The following is a 15,978-nucleotide window of genomic DNA, read 5'->3' as shown; positions in this document are numbered from 1 at the left end:
TGGTAGAAATGTTCTTAAATGGATCGATGATGTCAAGGCATGTAATTCAGAGTTATAAAGGATAATTCATTCATGTCAAATTTCTATGAATGTGAACCAGATTTATGCAATAAATTGTTTATTCCTGTATTTGCTTGTATCTTTAATGTTACAGTTACTGCTTTACTACACTGTTAAATAATTATATATATATTACCATTGTTATCATGATAGCATAGTTTTTTTTTACTATATTATTAAATAAATGAGTTGTAGAAGATTTAACATTAACATAATTTTGGGTGACTGAGTTTGTTTTAGTGGAAGCAGTGACAGAGGATCTACAGCTGCTATAGTAAATAGGAGGAATGTATCCTTCCACAATAGGGTTACCTCTGACAATGAAAAAAAAAAGTTTAAGTATAATATATATATATGAAAGCAGTAAAGAAAGTAAACGTGATCCAGCCAGGGTAGGGAAAAAGTGAGTGACCTACACTCCATGAAAGAGATTACAATGTCGGGGATGCCCCACACATATTTTTTATAGAACTAAAAGGAATTTTAAAGTGCATCTAATCTAACACTCTGATTTTACAGGTAAGGACACTGAGGCCCAGAGACATTAGGGAACTTGTTCCTTCTGATGTACCAAATTGTCTACTATAAAGATAGAAGAGATCTAAAGCCATCAAACAAGAAAAATGGGATGCAAAAATATCCTGATGAATAAAACTAAGGGTTAATCTAATGAATTGTGATTTAAAAGGAATAACTAGAAAGACCTACACTTGGGTTTAAAAAAAAAATCAATCACCTAAATATAAGTTAGAAAAGGCATGTCCTTATAATAATTTAAGTGGAAAATACATGAAGATTTTAGTGGATTGTAAATGGCAGGATTCAACAATGTGTCATAGAAGCCAAAAACAAACAAAAGCCCACAAATAAACAACTCTGTTGATTTTAGGTTACTCAAAGAGAAATAAAATTCATTGTATGAGGGACATCACAACCCCACTGTAATTTGTGCTCTGGCAGATGACATTTATCTAAGTACCACATTTAGAAAAAAAAAAAAAAAAATTATCTTTTATTTTTACATTACCTTTTAAAGAAATATATTTCCCTCTCCTCCACTTCACTACCTAGGACAAAAGCAATTCTACAAAATTAGATAATCATAACAAGTTTGAAAATATATATAGTGTCCCATACCCATCACTGCAAAGAAGGAAAGAAAGCTCTTTTTTTTATTCCTACTTTTCTACTTCAAGGTCAAATTTGATGATTACAATTTTGGGAAAACATTTTAAGAAAGACACTGACAAGTTAAAAGTCTGTCAAAAGTCTGGTAAAGATAATATCTTTCAAGAAAGGCACAGGAATAGGAGACAAACTGTTCAGCTCCACTTACCTAGTATTCCAGCAAAAACCCTAAAATTTACACCAGATTGAATCATGATAAAAAAAATTCAATGAGAAACTATAGTGATTTCTTCTGCTTATGAACTGCATAGAATTAAGTAGTCTTTTCATGTCAATATAGTATCCCAGCATAACCAGAGCATGCATATAGTATGCAAAGCTCTGTGGCCAAAAAGAATGAGTTAGAGGGTTTCCCTAAAAACAAAAACAAATCTAAGATGGTTTAAAAAAAAAAAAAAAAAAGCCATGAAGACAAAGTAGAAGGGAGAAGCCTCACAGAACAGCAACACAAAGTAATCAGCAATAAGCCACCATAGTGCTCAGACTAGTACAGGCTCAGGAGCTATCTGGTTCCTAATATCTTGCCCTGTGATATTTGAAAGGGTTCTGAAGATCCACTGCTCTGAATGTCAAAGTGAGGGGTGATAATCGTAGAACTAAGCCCAGAGTGGTGGAAATCAGGGAAAGAACCTAAGGATTCCAGGTCCAGAAAAAGCAGAGCTGATCACTCGAAAGTACAGTGGGAGGGACAAAGCTATAAGTGATTAATTTAAGCTGGAAAAGTAATTAAATCAAAGGTAATATCCATCTAGTGCTAAAAATTATTTGAAATTCAACTCAACAATTATAAGCAGAGACTCAAGAAAAAATGAAGAATCAAAAATGAAACACAATTTCTTAAGGAAAAAAAATACAAGAGTAAATAGTAAAATCTCACCGAAATATGGAATTCCTAAAAATTAGAAAAGACCAAGCTAGGAAAAAATCTTCACAGTCTGTGTTTCTGGTAAAGGTCTCATGTCTAAAATATATGAAAAATTTCTCTGAATCACTATTGATTAGAGAAATGCAAATTAAAACAACTCTGAAGTACTGCTTCACACCTCTCAGATTGGCTAAGAGGACAGGAAAGAATAATGATAAATTTTGGAGGGGATGTGGGAAAACTGACACTAATACATTGTTGGTGGAGTTGTGAAATGATCCAACCTTTCTGGAGAGTAATCTGGAACTGTGATCAAAGGGCTATCAAATTGTGCATACTCATTGATCCAGCCGTGCCATTACTGGATCTATATCCCAAGGAAATCATAAAGGAGGGAAAAGTACCACTTGTGCAAAAATGTTTGAAGTAACTCTTTCTGGAAAATGAGTAGATCCCCATCATTTGGGGAATGGCTGAATAAATTGTGGCATATGAAGGTAATGAAATATTATTGTTCTATAAAAAAATGATGAACAAGTTGATTTTTAAAAGGCCTAGAAAGATTTACATGAACGATGCTGAGCAAAACAATTAGAACCAGGAATAATACACTGTACACAATAACAGCAAGAATGTGTGATGATCATCTTTCTATGAAAGTCTTGATTCTTCTCAAGGATTCAGTAATACAAAGCAATCCCAATAAACTTTGGAAAGAAAATGCCATCTGCATCCAGAAAAAGAACCAAGGAGATTCAATGTAAATCAACACACTGCCATGTTTGCTTCTTTTTTCTGTTTGTTTTTTTTTTTTCCCCACTCTCTCATAGTTTTTCCCTTTTTCTTTGATTTTTTTCCCAAACATGATTCATAAAGCAATGTGTATTAAAAATAAATTTTTAAAAAATCAAACAAATCAATGGCTCTGTGAAACAAATGGAAATATTTGAATAAACTCAAAAGACTGCAAAACTGAAAAAAATTTAAGATATCTATTTTTAAAAACATCCAACTTAAGAGAGATCATATAAAAATTATTGGGCTTTCTGAAAACCATAATTAAAAAAAAACAAACAAGTCCTGACTGATATATTCTTTAAAAAAAATTTTTTTTAAATCACAGTACCTTTAGAATTAAGAAGCAAAATAAAGATGAAGTCATCAATATCCTCCTAAAAGAAAGCTCCAAAAGGAAGTCTCAAGAATGTCATAGCTAAAATCTAAAGCTTTCATTTCAGAAAAAAAAAAAAAAAAAAAAATACTGAACTATTCAGAATGAAGCTGCTGAAATATCAAGGGACTACAATCAGGATCACAAAAGACCTGGTAACTTCTTCTAAGAAACCAGGAGATTTTGGAATATGATCCTCAAAAGACAAAAATATGGGTTTGCAATCAATTTATCCTGCAAGGCTAAACATAATCCTATAGGAGGAAAATGACCTTTAATTAATGGGATAAAGGACTTTCAAGCATTCATGCTGAAAAGACCAAAGCTAAATAGAAATTCTCTCAACTCTTAGTTGAAAGAAACTGAAAAAAACTAACAACTGGAAGGAGCTGTATGATATAGGAAAATCTGAGTTCAAATTCAAATTCAGCTTTAGACACTTAATAGCTATGTGCCTTTAGGCAAGTCACTTTAAACTCAATTTGCCTCAGTTCTCTTGAATCTAAAATGAGAGCAATAATAGCGCCTACATCTCAGGGTCATTATGAAGATGAAATGAGAATATATTTGTAAACTATATTAGCACAGTGTCTAGCACATAGGAATCATTACATAAATGCATATTCTCCCCTTTCTTCCCGTCAGAACCTTAATGTATTTTAAAAATAATAAGAATGTTAAGAAAATCATGATTTGCGAGCATTTTGGTTCTATTCTGAGGGTCTTTAAGAGGGAGAAAAAGAAGGAAAAGAAAAAGGAAAACAGTCATGTAGAAAGAAAACAATCATACTAATAGTAGTGGGAAATAATAACAATAATAATAATAATAGTTGACATTTATATAGTGGCAACTATGTACTAGGAACTATGCTCAATTCACTACAATTATTGTCAAAATTATTCCTCACAACAATGCTGGAAAGTATGCTATTATCCCCAATTTATAGTTGAGGGAACCAAAGCAAGCACACGTTAAGTAACTTGCCCAGGATGGAAGAATGGAATGGAACTTACATGGAAGGAATGGGGGGAGAGAGCATCAGATGAACTTCATTCTTACCTGAAACGGCCAAAGGTAGATTGAACAATATGCAAACAGTATGATGTAAAAATGCTTCAACATTAATAAGGATCAAATAGGATTGGGAAGGTGGCAGAGTTGAGAGAGAATAATAATGAGAAGAAAAGAGTCAAAAGGAAAATAAACTTCCTGATCCTAAAAAGGGTAGGAGGTAGGAAAAGCTGAACAAATTATAGTATGTAATTGTATTGAACTGTGTGAAGTTAGCAGAACTAGGAGAACAATTATACAAAGAATAACACTAAAGCAAAACAACTTTCAGGCCTTGAAAACTGTGATAAAGCAATGACCAACTATTTCTTTTAAGATATGTTATGCAACTCCTAACAAAGAGTGGATGGCCACAAAGATCAAACATACATTTGTGGATATGGCCATTATTTGGATTTTTTTGCCTAACTCTTGCTTAATCCATAACAATGTTTTTGTTTTTCTCTATTTAAGCTAATGGTAGAGGGAAAAAAAGTCAGGAGAGGGTTGGTAGCAATAGTGAAGTCCCTCCTTTTTTTTTTTTTTTTTTTTTTTTTTTTAAAGGGCCAAAATAAGACTTTTAAACACACAGAAAAAAACAAAAGGAAGCTCCAAAAGAAGCACAGACAAGTAGGACAATTTTGAAAGCAACATTGGAATTGGTGTACATTTTTTAAAAGCTGGACTTTCTTCTGTGTATGAAAATGTCCCTTTTTTATATTTAAGTTCATAATTTTAAAAAATTAAATTGAAAAATTTACCAGAGTACTCTGGATGAAGGGGAGAAGTGGAGATTGGAACCCATGCCATAATAATGGTGGAAGAAATTTGAACTACTTAGCCTAAAAAGAAGACTTAAGGGTGCAGTGACACCTGTCTGTGTTCATGAAAAGAGTTATGCTGTAGAAGAGAGGTTAAATTTGTTTTACCTGGCCCCAAAAAACTTAATAAAAGAAGTGGGTAAAAGTAATAGAGGGTTAAGGTCAGCTAGGTGCTGTGCATAGAGTGCTGGGCCTGGAATTTGGAATAATTCATCTTCCTGAGTTCAAATCTGGCCTTAAACACTTACTAGCTGTGCCACTTCACCCTGTTTACCTCAATTTCCTCATCTGTAAAATGATCTGGAGAAGGAAATGGCAAATTACTTCAATATCTTTGCCAAAAACAAAACAAAACAAAAAAATCCAAATGGAGTCACGAGTTAGATATGACTGAAAAAATTATTGAATAATAAAAACAACAAAGCAGAACATCAGATTTCAACCCAAAAGCAAAATTTCTTAATGATTAAAGATGTTCAGAAATAGAATGGGCCTATTTCAGAAATGTGAAGATTTTCAATCATAATAAGTGGAGGCTAAATGATAAATCATAAGGTATCTTATAATTATCAGTTAAAAGTTGTACGATATCTCTGAAATTCCATTTCTCCTATTTAGATGTCATCATCTAGCTGATAAAAAAAAAAAATACTGTATCAGCATATAACTGACAAGCTAGTTTGTGTTAAATCAATTTTGTCTTAAGCTTAAAGCAGACAGAACCGATTTTTTTTTTCCAACTAAAAGTATGGATTAAAACATCCATGTCAATATGTCTAGAACCTGTAATTTCATCAGTATGGGTATTAGTATTGTGGGAACTTATTCCATAACTTCCTCCACTGATCATTTATAACAGAGTCCTAGAGAGCTGCCTATGGTTCAGAGGAATTAAGTGGCTTTTTCATGACTACATGACCAGGTACAAGTGACAGAAGCAGAGTTTGAACCAATAGCTTCTTGATTTTAAATCTGGTAATAAAGCTAATAGTTCTATGCTGTTATGGCAGGTAGGCTTTTTTCAGCTAAACTTAAATTTCTAGAATCTTTTGGTTTTGGATTTTTCATCTTCTAAATAAAAATGAGACATGAAGAAAGAGTAAGCAAAATGAAATAGAAAATTAAGGGAGACATGAAACCATGTCATAAGAGGAAGTAAACAGGGATATTTAGTTTACACAGTATTTATAGAGAATATCTAGCTATCTTTGTATTTTTAAAGGCTTCATCATATGAAAATATATATTTTTATAAATATAGAAGAATTGCAAGCAATTATTGTTTTCGTGGGATGAGGAGTGGGGAAAAGGAAGTGAAAAGGAAGATTTTTAGCTTAAAGATCTCCCAAGAATATAGATGTCCCTAAAATACAACTGGGTCCCCTTCAAAGTGATTTCTTGTTTCTGAAGCTGTTCAAATAGAGGTTGAATTTAACGACATTTTATCTTATAGGGACACTATAGAAAGTATTCATGCATTAAATATGAAGTTGGATTAGATTATCACTCAGATCCTTTCATTTCTAAGATTTCATGTTTAAGAAACTGTCTACTTAAGATGCTCAGTTGACACATTAAAAACTTACACTGCTCCTGCTATTAATCCATTCTCCACCACATCTTTATCTTCTGGGCATAAAGGTTTATATTCTGTGTAGTTTCTTTCTTCAAGATTTCTCAGAACCAAGTTATAAAGAATGTGCTCATTGGGTTTTTGTAATAGATGTTCAAACATCCTTAAAGTCATAATGCTAATCTGTAACCAAAAGTATAAGAATGAATTTTAAAATATCTTTTCAAATTATTATTCTTGCCTTTGTGCATAAGTTTTTCTTTCCAAATTTTAGAAAATAAATACATTGAAAAAATGTACATAATATATACATACTTATATATGTAGATATTAGTATCTTTGACATTCTAAAGTTAATTTCTAAATTGTTCCTTTTCTCACCTCATCAGATATATGATCACAGTGCTCAATTAATCTATGCCGAAGTGGATGTCTGTTAATTTCTGCTAATGTTTCTGGTTCCCTCTGCTCTCCAAGAATAAAAGAAACTATTTCTTGAAGTAAAACATCAGAAGTTACTTGCCGAACAATGCGATGGAGCAAAGCGGTAGATGTCAGAATACCCATCTCTGAACTGGACAAAGAAAAAAAGTAAAAAGATACTTAGGGTTGACAGAAAAGACTAACTTGACATAAAAACATTGATTTTATTATTATTTATTTTCAACAAAAAGAAGTTACTCACGTTTGCATTAATTGTGGTTCCATAACACCAATGAAAAATCTTTCCCGAACAGCTCTGGCCAGAGCAACAGCAGCAGACTAAAAATATAGTATAAGAGAAACATTTGATACAGTATGAGAATAACATTTTATAAACTGAAAAAATAACTACATTTTAAATAACATTTGAGAAGTTGAAAAGGCAATTTCCTAATTTAATTCAATGGAGAAAATAATCTTCTTTAAGAATATGAATTGATCACATGAAACCAAACGAGAAACATCTTAGTGTAAAGCAAATGGAGTGCTTGATTTGGGATCAGGAAGATATAGGTTCAAATATTCTAATACTTGGTTACATGACTACAAAAAATTAAACTTCCCAGGGTCATAGACAATTCTCTAAGACTATAAATGGTGAGTGCTATTTTTTTTTCACTTTCATTGAATCTCCAGTGCCTAGTATATGGCACTTGGTACATAACAGGTATTTGACAAATGTTCACTGACTGACCAAGATTCCTGATGTATTGACATCATGCACTAAATTTATACATTATTTCTGGGCTCCATCTATACACCTTTGGTAAATGTTCAGAAATAAGAAGAAAAATGTGTAAATGGTATCAAGATAGCCTGTCAGCAGTCATAAGCTAATTTGATTAATTGGTTGGTTAATAAGCTCATTAATCTTTTATATAATATTTTTCACTTACGAAAATTATCTATTTTCTGTAAGAAAACTGTTTCAGACAACTAGTGAACAGAATGGAATCAGGAAGATGTGCATCTGAATTCTACCTCAGACACTATTATGTTACTCTGAAGCAAGTCATTGAACCTCTGAGACTTAAGTTTCCTCCCTTGTAAAATAGGAATAATTGCAGCATTTTCTTCAAATCAATTTGTGATAAATTGATCAAATTTTAAAAATGCATGTAAAGTGTTTGGAACACCTGAAAGCACCATATGCTATCTATTATGATTACTGTAAATCAAGATAGTGAAAGCATTGCAAGCCAATGGCAAAGAAGTAATTTGAAGTCAATCTGCTAAGAAGTGAAGCTGAATTTCTTTTTCAAGTATGGGAGGAGCTTGGGGGATAATCTACTGATTACCATAGGACTAACTGCAACAGTTCCTTCTTACAATACAGCAAGTTTTCTAAGTTTCTCAAAGAAATATATTTTCATTATACATTGTAATATTTCTGAAAATTACAAAGGCAAATATTACACCCATTTTTATACACCAGAAAATTAGGGCACAGTTACTTGTTGAAGGTAATAAACAAAGTTCAGAACTTGAACCTTATCTGTTTATATCTTCCCAGGAAAAAAGTATTTGCTTTTTTAAACTAGACTGCAAATCATTAACAACTTAAAATCCATCTTGGGTAAGATGCAAGTTCAAATTTAAGAGGATATATAATATACACACACACATACACACACACACATATGTAATGATCTTTGAGTCAAAGATATTTCAAACCTTTTGTGCTTCTTTAATTAGCTGATCACAATAATCAAACCACGAAAGAAAGGAAATCAAGGCTCGTTTTCCTGGAAAAGCTGATGCATCTTCTTTGTGACTATATGAATCCAAACTGTAATATGCAGAAAAGTACTTAGTATATAAGATTAAAAAAAAAAACTATTATAGCTTTCAAGATACACACATTTCATTCTAATTTAAATTCATTATTTTTCTTAAGACAATGAGAAGGAAAGACTAATTTCAAAAAACAGTGTTTATACAAAGCAATGAAAGAAAAATATGATGGATTAGAAAAACAGAAATTCTTTTTTTTTTTTTTTTTTTAAGTGTACAGAAACGGAAACACTAAAGAATAAGTGGAATTTAAGGAGAAAAGAAAACATGCCTGATTTCCTCCTCTCAATTTCCCCACAATCTCTGGAAACTTAACAATAAAAAGTAGGTTGCTTAGTTGTTGCTATGAAAGAAGTGAAGAAAGGTAAGAGAATGTGCAAATAAATGATAAAATGGGAAAGTCTTCTTTCCCTTTTCTGCTGTGCAGAGTGGCAAAAGCATTGCCAATTGTTGGACAACTAAACAAGTTTCTTCTTCAAGTTAAGAGACTAAAATAGTACCCTAATTTTGTTTTTTTATAAAGTGATGAAAGAGCAGAATTTAAATATAGATATCCCAAGAATGCAAGCAATTACCTATTGCTAGAAAACTTCATTCCTGAGGAAGGGATCTATAAAGATTATGCAGCTTAAACAAAGGAAAAAAAATTGTGGAAATATATAACTGTTTGTACTCTCAAATACTTATTACATTGTAATTCATTCAAAATTGAGTACTCCTACAAACATGAAACAGAGCAGTGAAATGTAAAAATCTCTACACAAGAAATGCCATACAATTTTCAAAAATAAAGGTCATTGTAAAAAAAAACAAATTTATAGCTCAAAATGTTTTTCTTCATGGAGAAATACAAATGAAATTTCTTACCCCCAGTTAATTGCTTCCACTGTTTCAATATCTAAGGGATCCACTGACTGAGGTAAGGCCTTATAGAGGGAAGCAAGTCTATCTGTCAGTAGTTCACATAAACAAGTGCTCTGAGTAAGGCATTTGGCAGCTGCAGGTTCTGGCAAACTTACTAATAACATCAGACCCTCACATGCTTTCACAGCTATTCGACCATCCTATTAAGAAAAAAAAATACAGCCTTTCAAAATCTGAAGTTTTAGGAGGAAAAAAAAACTTTAAAATATATTAATATATTTTCTTCTAAACTAAGATCTTAAAAAGCTTTATTTCAAACTTTTACTACCATAATCATGCAAGATGAAAATGACAAGATTTATAAATGATAAATGAACTTACTGGGCTTCTAGTAAGATTTAGCAAAGAATTTACTAAATTGTAATCCTGATGTGGACGATCAGCAGAAGCTTCAGGCAAAGAAGTGACATTCAGCTGATCCAATCTTGTGGACAGATCATCTGGCTGATGAGGAAGATCGTCTTCTATTTCTGTTGCCTCTATTCCAATTCTACTAGAGAGGTCCTCAGACTGATAGGCTTGCCTTGTATCTGTTGTTAAGGAATATTGTCCTTTTAATGTATCTTCTGTAGCTAAATCTGATTCTCCTTTGGAAGCCAATGATTTTAACTTGTTCTGAAAAGAATCACAACATTCTCAAAGTCGCACTACATAGTCCTAAAAAGTACAAAGCCTAGAGGAAAATGTGGATTTTCTACAATTAGGTACTTCAGCAATCAATAAGGTATTAATTATCTCCAGAAAAAAAATACTGAAGCTTAACATAGTACTATGCATAAAATAGATTTAATATGTTCCTTAACTGTTTTATGATAATCTTAATACTAGTTGCAAAATCTTTCTGGAAGAGACTAGTGACCACTAGTTGGATATTATTTTAATTTTCTTTATAGATACTGTTATATTAGGTATAACTAACAGAAGAGAAAAATTTTGATCTAAAATTAAAATAATCAAGTCATCATGAAAGCAATGATTGCAATTGGATCATGAGAATAACATGATAGGAAATGTAAAATTTTAAAAACTAATTCACATTCAAGATTTTTTCATAAATCTAGGTTGTTTTAAATATAAACACCTCAACATATATTCTTGGCATTTATATTTCTTAACAAGAGTAAGAAACATTTTAGAGACATTTTAAATTTCTATCTTTGAAGATAAAATTCCAAACTTTCTCCCATGATAATTTGTTTTCCTGAAACAAAAAGAAGCTTAAAGGATCAATTTGAAAGCAAAAGGTTTTGATTGGAGCACATAAATGGATGAACAAATACTATAAATTAGAAGCTATCATAACCTGTCATAAAATTAACAAGTGAAGTTTTCCTTTCACCAAACTAAAAATCACAATACTAACAACTTTTTATTACTGTTAGAAAAAGGATTGCAATTATCTTGAGAAATAAAGCTGAGATCACATTAAGCAGAGGGGAACAACTGCAAAGTTACTACACAGCAAAAAATAAATAAACAAGTGTTTATTAAGCATTTAGTATGTTAGTACAAAGACTAAAATAATAACCATTTGAAGAAAATAGAAAATGTCCTATTTGTACAAAAATATTTATAACGGCTTTTTTTTTTGGTAGTTCCAAAGAATTGGATATTATGGGGATGCCCATAAAATGGAGAATGACTGAGCACATTGTGGTACACGATTGGGATGGAATACTACTACTGTGTTATAAAAGACATAATGAGCTTTCATGAAAAGCTTTCATGCTTTCGAAAAAAACCTGGGAAGACTTATATTAATTCATTCAAAGTTAAGTGAGCAGAACCAGGTGAGCACTGTATACAGTAACAACAATATCATAAGAATGATCGATTATGAACTTCTCAGATAGTCTCAGGAAGACAATGATCCAAGACATTTCCATGAGGATCCATAATGAAAAAATGCTATCTACTCCAGAGAAAAAAACTAATGAATCCTGAATGCAAAATGAAACTTAATTTTCTAGCTTTTATTTTTATCTCTATTTTCTTTGACTCATCGCATTGTTGAAAAGAGCCAAGGACATCATGGTTGATTATCACATAATCTTGTAGTTCCTGTGTACAATAGTCTCCTGGCTCTGCTCATTTCACTGAGCAGTAGTTCATCTAGGTCTTTTCAGGCTTTTCTGAAATCAGCCTGCTCATCATTTCTTATAGTACAATAAAATTCTATTCCTTTCATAAACCATAACTTATTCAGCCATTCACCAGTTGTTGGCATCTGCTAAATTTCTAGTTCCTTGCCTCCACAAAAAGAGCTGCTACATTTTTGCATATGTGGGTCTTTTTCTGTCTTTTATGATCTCTTTGGGATATAGACCCAGTACTGAGACTGCTGGATCAAAGGATATGTACAGGGACTCAAAATTTTTAAAATGATTGTTAAACTTTTAAACTGGGCAATAAATGAAACAAAAACTTTTTTTAAAAAAAGAATTAACTAAATAAATGTCATAATCAAAAAGCAGAGAGTGAGGAAGCTAGATCTCATGTTTCAAGAAAATTGCTTACATTTCACAGAACCAGTGGGCAAAGTAAAATAAAAAAAGAATCCACTCGTCACCTTGTGGCCAGAAATTCTCAAATGAAAATTCTCAGGAACATCAGTTGAAATCCAAAGCCAAAACAAAAACAAACAACAACAACAACAAAATATATATATATATATATATATATATATATATATATACACACACACACATATATTCTGCAAGTGGTCAAAAAGAAGTAATTCAAATAACAGGAAACCATAGTTAGGACTACAGATGATTTAGCAGCTATTACAATAAAGGGATCAAGAACTTGGAATACAATATTCCAATGGACAAAATTACAGACTTATAACCAAGAATAACTTATACAGCAAAACTGAGTATAATCCTATAGGGGAAAAAAAAAAAGTGGCTTTTTAATGAACTAGAAGATTTCTAAGGAATCTTGATGAAAGACCAGAGCTCTAGGAGCAACTTTGAAATTCAAAAAAATGAAGAGAAATATAAAAAGATAAACACGAAGGAACAATAAAAAATTAAACAAGGGCATAAACTGTTTATATTCTAATACAGGCAAATGATATGTGCATACCTGCTGATCCCTAAAATCATCAGGGATCGTAAAGGGAGTCTGAGTAGACATAGCCTAGGAATAGTTCTATTATGTTTTGATGATCTTAAAAGACGAATGAAAGGAGAATTAATAGGGGAAGCAGAATGCACTGGGCATGGATGGAGATAAAGGGAAAGAAATCAAGTATATTGCATAGTTAAGGTGCACAAGTAGAAGTTTATATAAATAAGGAGGGGGTAATGTATATGTAGACAGAACAGCAGACACTTCAAATACCTACAAACACACACAGTTGGTCACAAAAATATTTCACTCAACTAGGAAATAGGAGGAAAAGAGTAAAAATGTATTAGAAAAAAGGTAACAGTAAGAGGGCTTCTTAAATTTTTTCTACTCACAGCTTCTTTTTGACCAAGAAATTTTTATGTGATCTCGAGTAGATAAGCACAAAAATCAGGTATACAGATTTACTATAATTACTATAATAATTCATTTACTATAATAAATCATAATTTCATAATTCCCACATTGAGTTATGGGACCCCACATGGGATCATGAACCATAATTTAAGAAGTTGGAGCTTAAAGGAGAAATAGTCCTAAATGAAACCAACTCCAAGGATATATAAATATATTTGTAGTTCTTTGAGGTGGTAAATAATGGGAATGAGAGGGTGCCCACAAATTGGAGGAAGGATAATTTATGGTATATAAATGTCATGCAATACTACTGTGTTGTAAGAAATGATGAAGCATTCAGAGAAACCTGGGAAAACTTGTATGAAATGATGCAAAGTGAAGTGAATAGAATTAGAACAATTTATATAATGATGACAACAACATAAAGGAAAACAACTTTGAAAGAATTAGGCACTTTTATCAGCACTATAATCAATTACAATTACAGAGGACTAATGATGAAATATGTTATCTCTCTACAGCAAAGTATATAAAGACTCATCAGTACAAAATGAGACAAATTTGTTTTTACTAACTAACTTTTTAACGTGTTTTGTTCTTTTTTTCTCAAATGGAAAGGGAGAGAGGATTGGAATGGGATTGTGAGAAAGCAAATTTTTTTCACAGAAATAAAAATTTTTAAAGAATTTTAGAATATTTAGAATTTATGTTGTGAAATTCTTTTCAATTTCTATTTTCATCACAATATCATATTTCCTAATCTTCACCTAGCCTTGGTAGTAAAAGTTTATTAGTAAAAGAATAAAATACAATAAAAGCTCATTAATTAAGATTTAACTAATTGAATAAGAATCCAAGCATGCTAGGCTGAAATTTGCCTCAACTATGAATGAAATAAGGTTTGCTAAATCAAAAGAGTAGATATTTCAGGCAAAGTATCTGGAATGTCATGAACAAATTATTTTCAGCACCTGGGAAGCACTGTTTACAACTAATATATTAATTAACAATCATTATTCTCTTACATTTAGCAAATTAAATAAAGACCTGAAGTAGGATTTTTCAAACTTAAATTACTTATCAAAACTAACAATAAGTTTGAAAAATCCATATTATGTTTGAAAAATTTCAATAGATAGCTGGGAGATAATAACAGTTCATACATTCACAGCCTTTAAGATTTATCATGTGTTTTCCTTCACAATTACATTGTGATATAGCTAGTACAAATATTATGCTCACTGAGACTGAGAAAATGACTTGCTCAAGGTCACAAAGCTTGTAGGCACTAGGTCAGAGGTTCTTAAATTGGAGTCCATGGAGAAGGAATCTACGAAAAAATTTGGTGGTCCATTTAACTTGGAAGGAAAAAAAGATAAAATTATTTCTATTTTCACTAACCTCTAATTTATCATTTCCTTCTGTTATAAATGTAGGCAACAAAAATTATTCTGAGAAGGGTCTGTAGGTTTCATTAGACTGCAAAAGGTATTCAACACACACACACACAAAAGTTAAAGAAATATGAAACATAGCTAAAATTACTACCCATTATACAAAAAAAAAAAAAAAAAAAAAAAAGTGACTTCAGTCCTAGGAAACATACTTATATTTGAAACTAACACTGTTCATTATGAAGCTAATCAGTAAATGCACTTTTCCCATTCAAAAAATTTTTAAATGTTGGTTTTAATGTACATTTTAAAAAACTATGAAGATACAAAAAGGAAGCCAACATAATTAGTAAAAATAATATAAAAGTGGTCATCTTACCCAATTCACTGTAAGAGAAACCTTACCAATTCTTTACATCTGGCATAAAATTTGACTATCTACAGTTACCTCTATCTCATATCATATTTATTAAACAATAATTACAGCAAACCTACCTGGAGATTTTAATCTCCTCCACTTTTTTGTCCTCCACCTACATCTTAATTTTGAAACTTATTTCACAATGAAAATTCCATTAATGCAATCCAAAACTGCTTTCTTTTTAGCATCATTAAATTTGGGGCTTTTTTTTTTTTTTTCTTTTTAAAGCTGAGGCAATTGGGGCTAAGTGACTTGCCCAGGATCACATAGCTAGGAAATGTTAAGTGTCTTGACACCAGATTTGAACTCAGGTTCTCCTGACTTCAGGGTTAGTATTCTATTCACTATGCCACCTAGCTGCCCTAGTAAATGTGGAATAAAATAACAAATGTTAAATTAAAAGTTGTCTTGGCAAATGATAAAAGTAGTCTTTTAAATTTCCAAAAGCAAAGTTCTTATAAAATTATAACTGAAGTCAGTATCAAGTATCTTTAGTTCTTAAAAGCATGGTTCTACATACCTCAAGAAAAAAATTGACCAAATAGGGATCTTGTTTCAATTTTGCACACACTATACAGAGAAACTGAATTTCTTCATTTTCAGTTGGAGTTGCAAGTACTTCACCACAAAGTCTAATTAATTTCTGTTTAAAAAAAGAAAAAAGGAATACGTTTGTATAATTCATATAAAGAGAAGGATTTTTTTGAAGCTTCAAATCTGCAGAAGACATATATCACATATT

General features: G+C 31.5%; 1 protein-coding gene across 1 annotated transcript in view; it reads right to left on the bottom strand.

The window, feature by feature from the left end:
• The window catches only part of FHIP2A (FHF complex subunit HOOK interacting protein 2A), a 42,791-nt gene that overhangs the window by 13,796 nt on the left and 13,017 nt on the right, over positions 1–15,978 (bottom strand). The window contains exons 5-11 of the mRNA XM_074295685.1: positions 15,757–15,879; positions 10,251–10,544; positions 9,873–10,069; positions 8,886–9,000; positions 7,414–7,490; positions 7,110–7,302; positions 6,742–6,911 (exon numbers count right to left, since the gene is read on the bottom strand). Coding sequence (XP_074151786.1) covers positions 6,742–6,911; positions 7,110–7,302; positions 7,414–7,490; positions 8,886–9,000; positions 9,873–10,069; positions 10,251–10,544; positions 15,757–15,879 — 1,169 coding nt within the window. The remainder of the gene's footprint in view (positions 1–6,741; positions 6,912–7,109; positions 7,303–7,413; positions 7,491–8,885; positions 9,001–9,872; positions 10,070–10,250; positions 10,545–15,756; positions 15,880–15,978) is intronic.

Source organism: Sminthopsis crassicaudata, chromosome 2, assembly GCF_048593235.1.
Source record: "Sminthopsis crassicaudata isolate SCR6 chromosome 2, ASM4859323v1, whole genome shotgun sequence".
Classification (NCBI taxonomy): Eukaryota; Metazoa; Chordata; class Mammalia; order Dasyuromorphia; family Dasyuridae; genus Sminthopsis; species Sminthopsis crassicaudata.
This window is presented reverse-complemented; position numbering and strand designations above follow the sequence as displayed.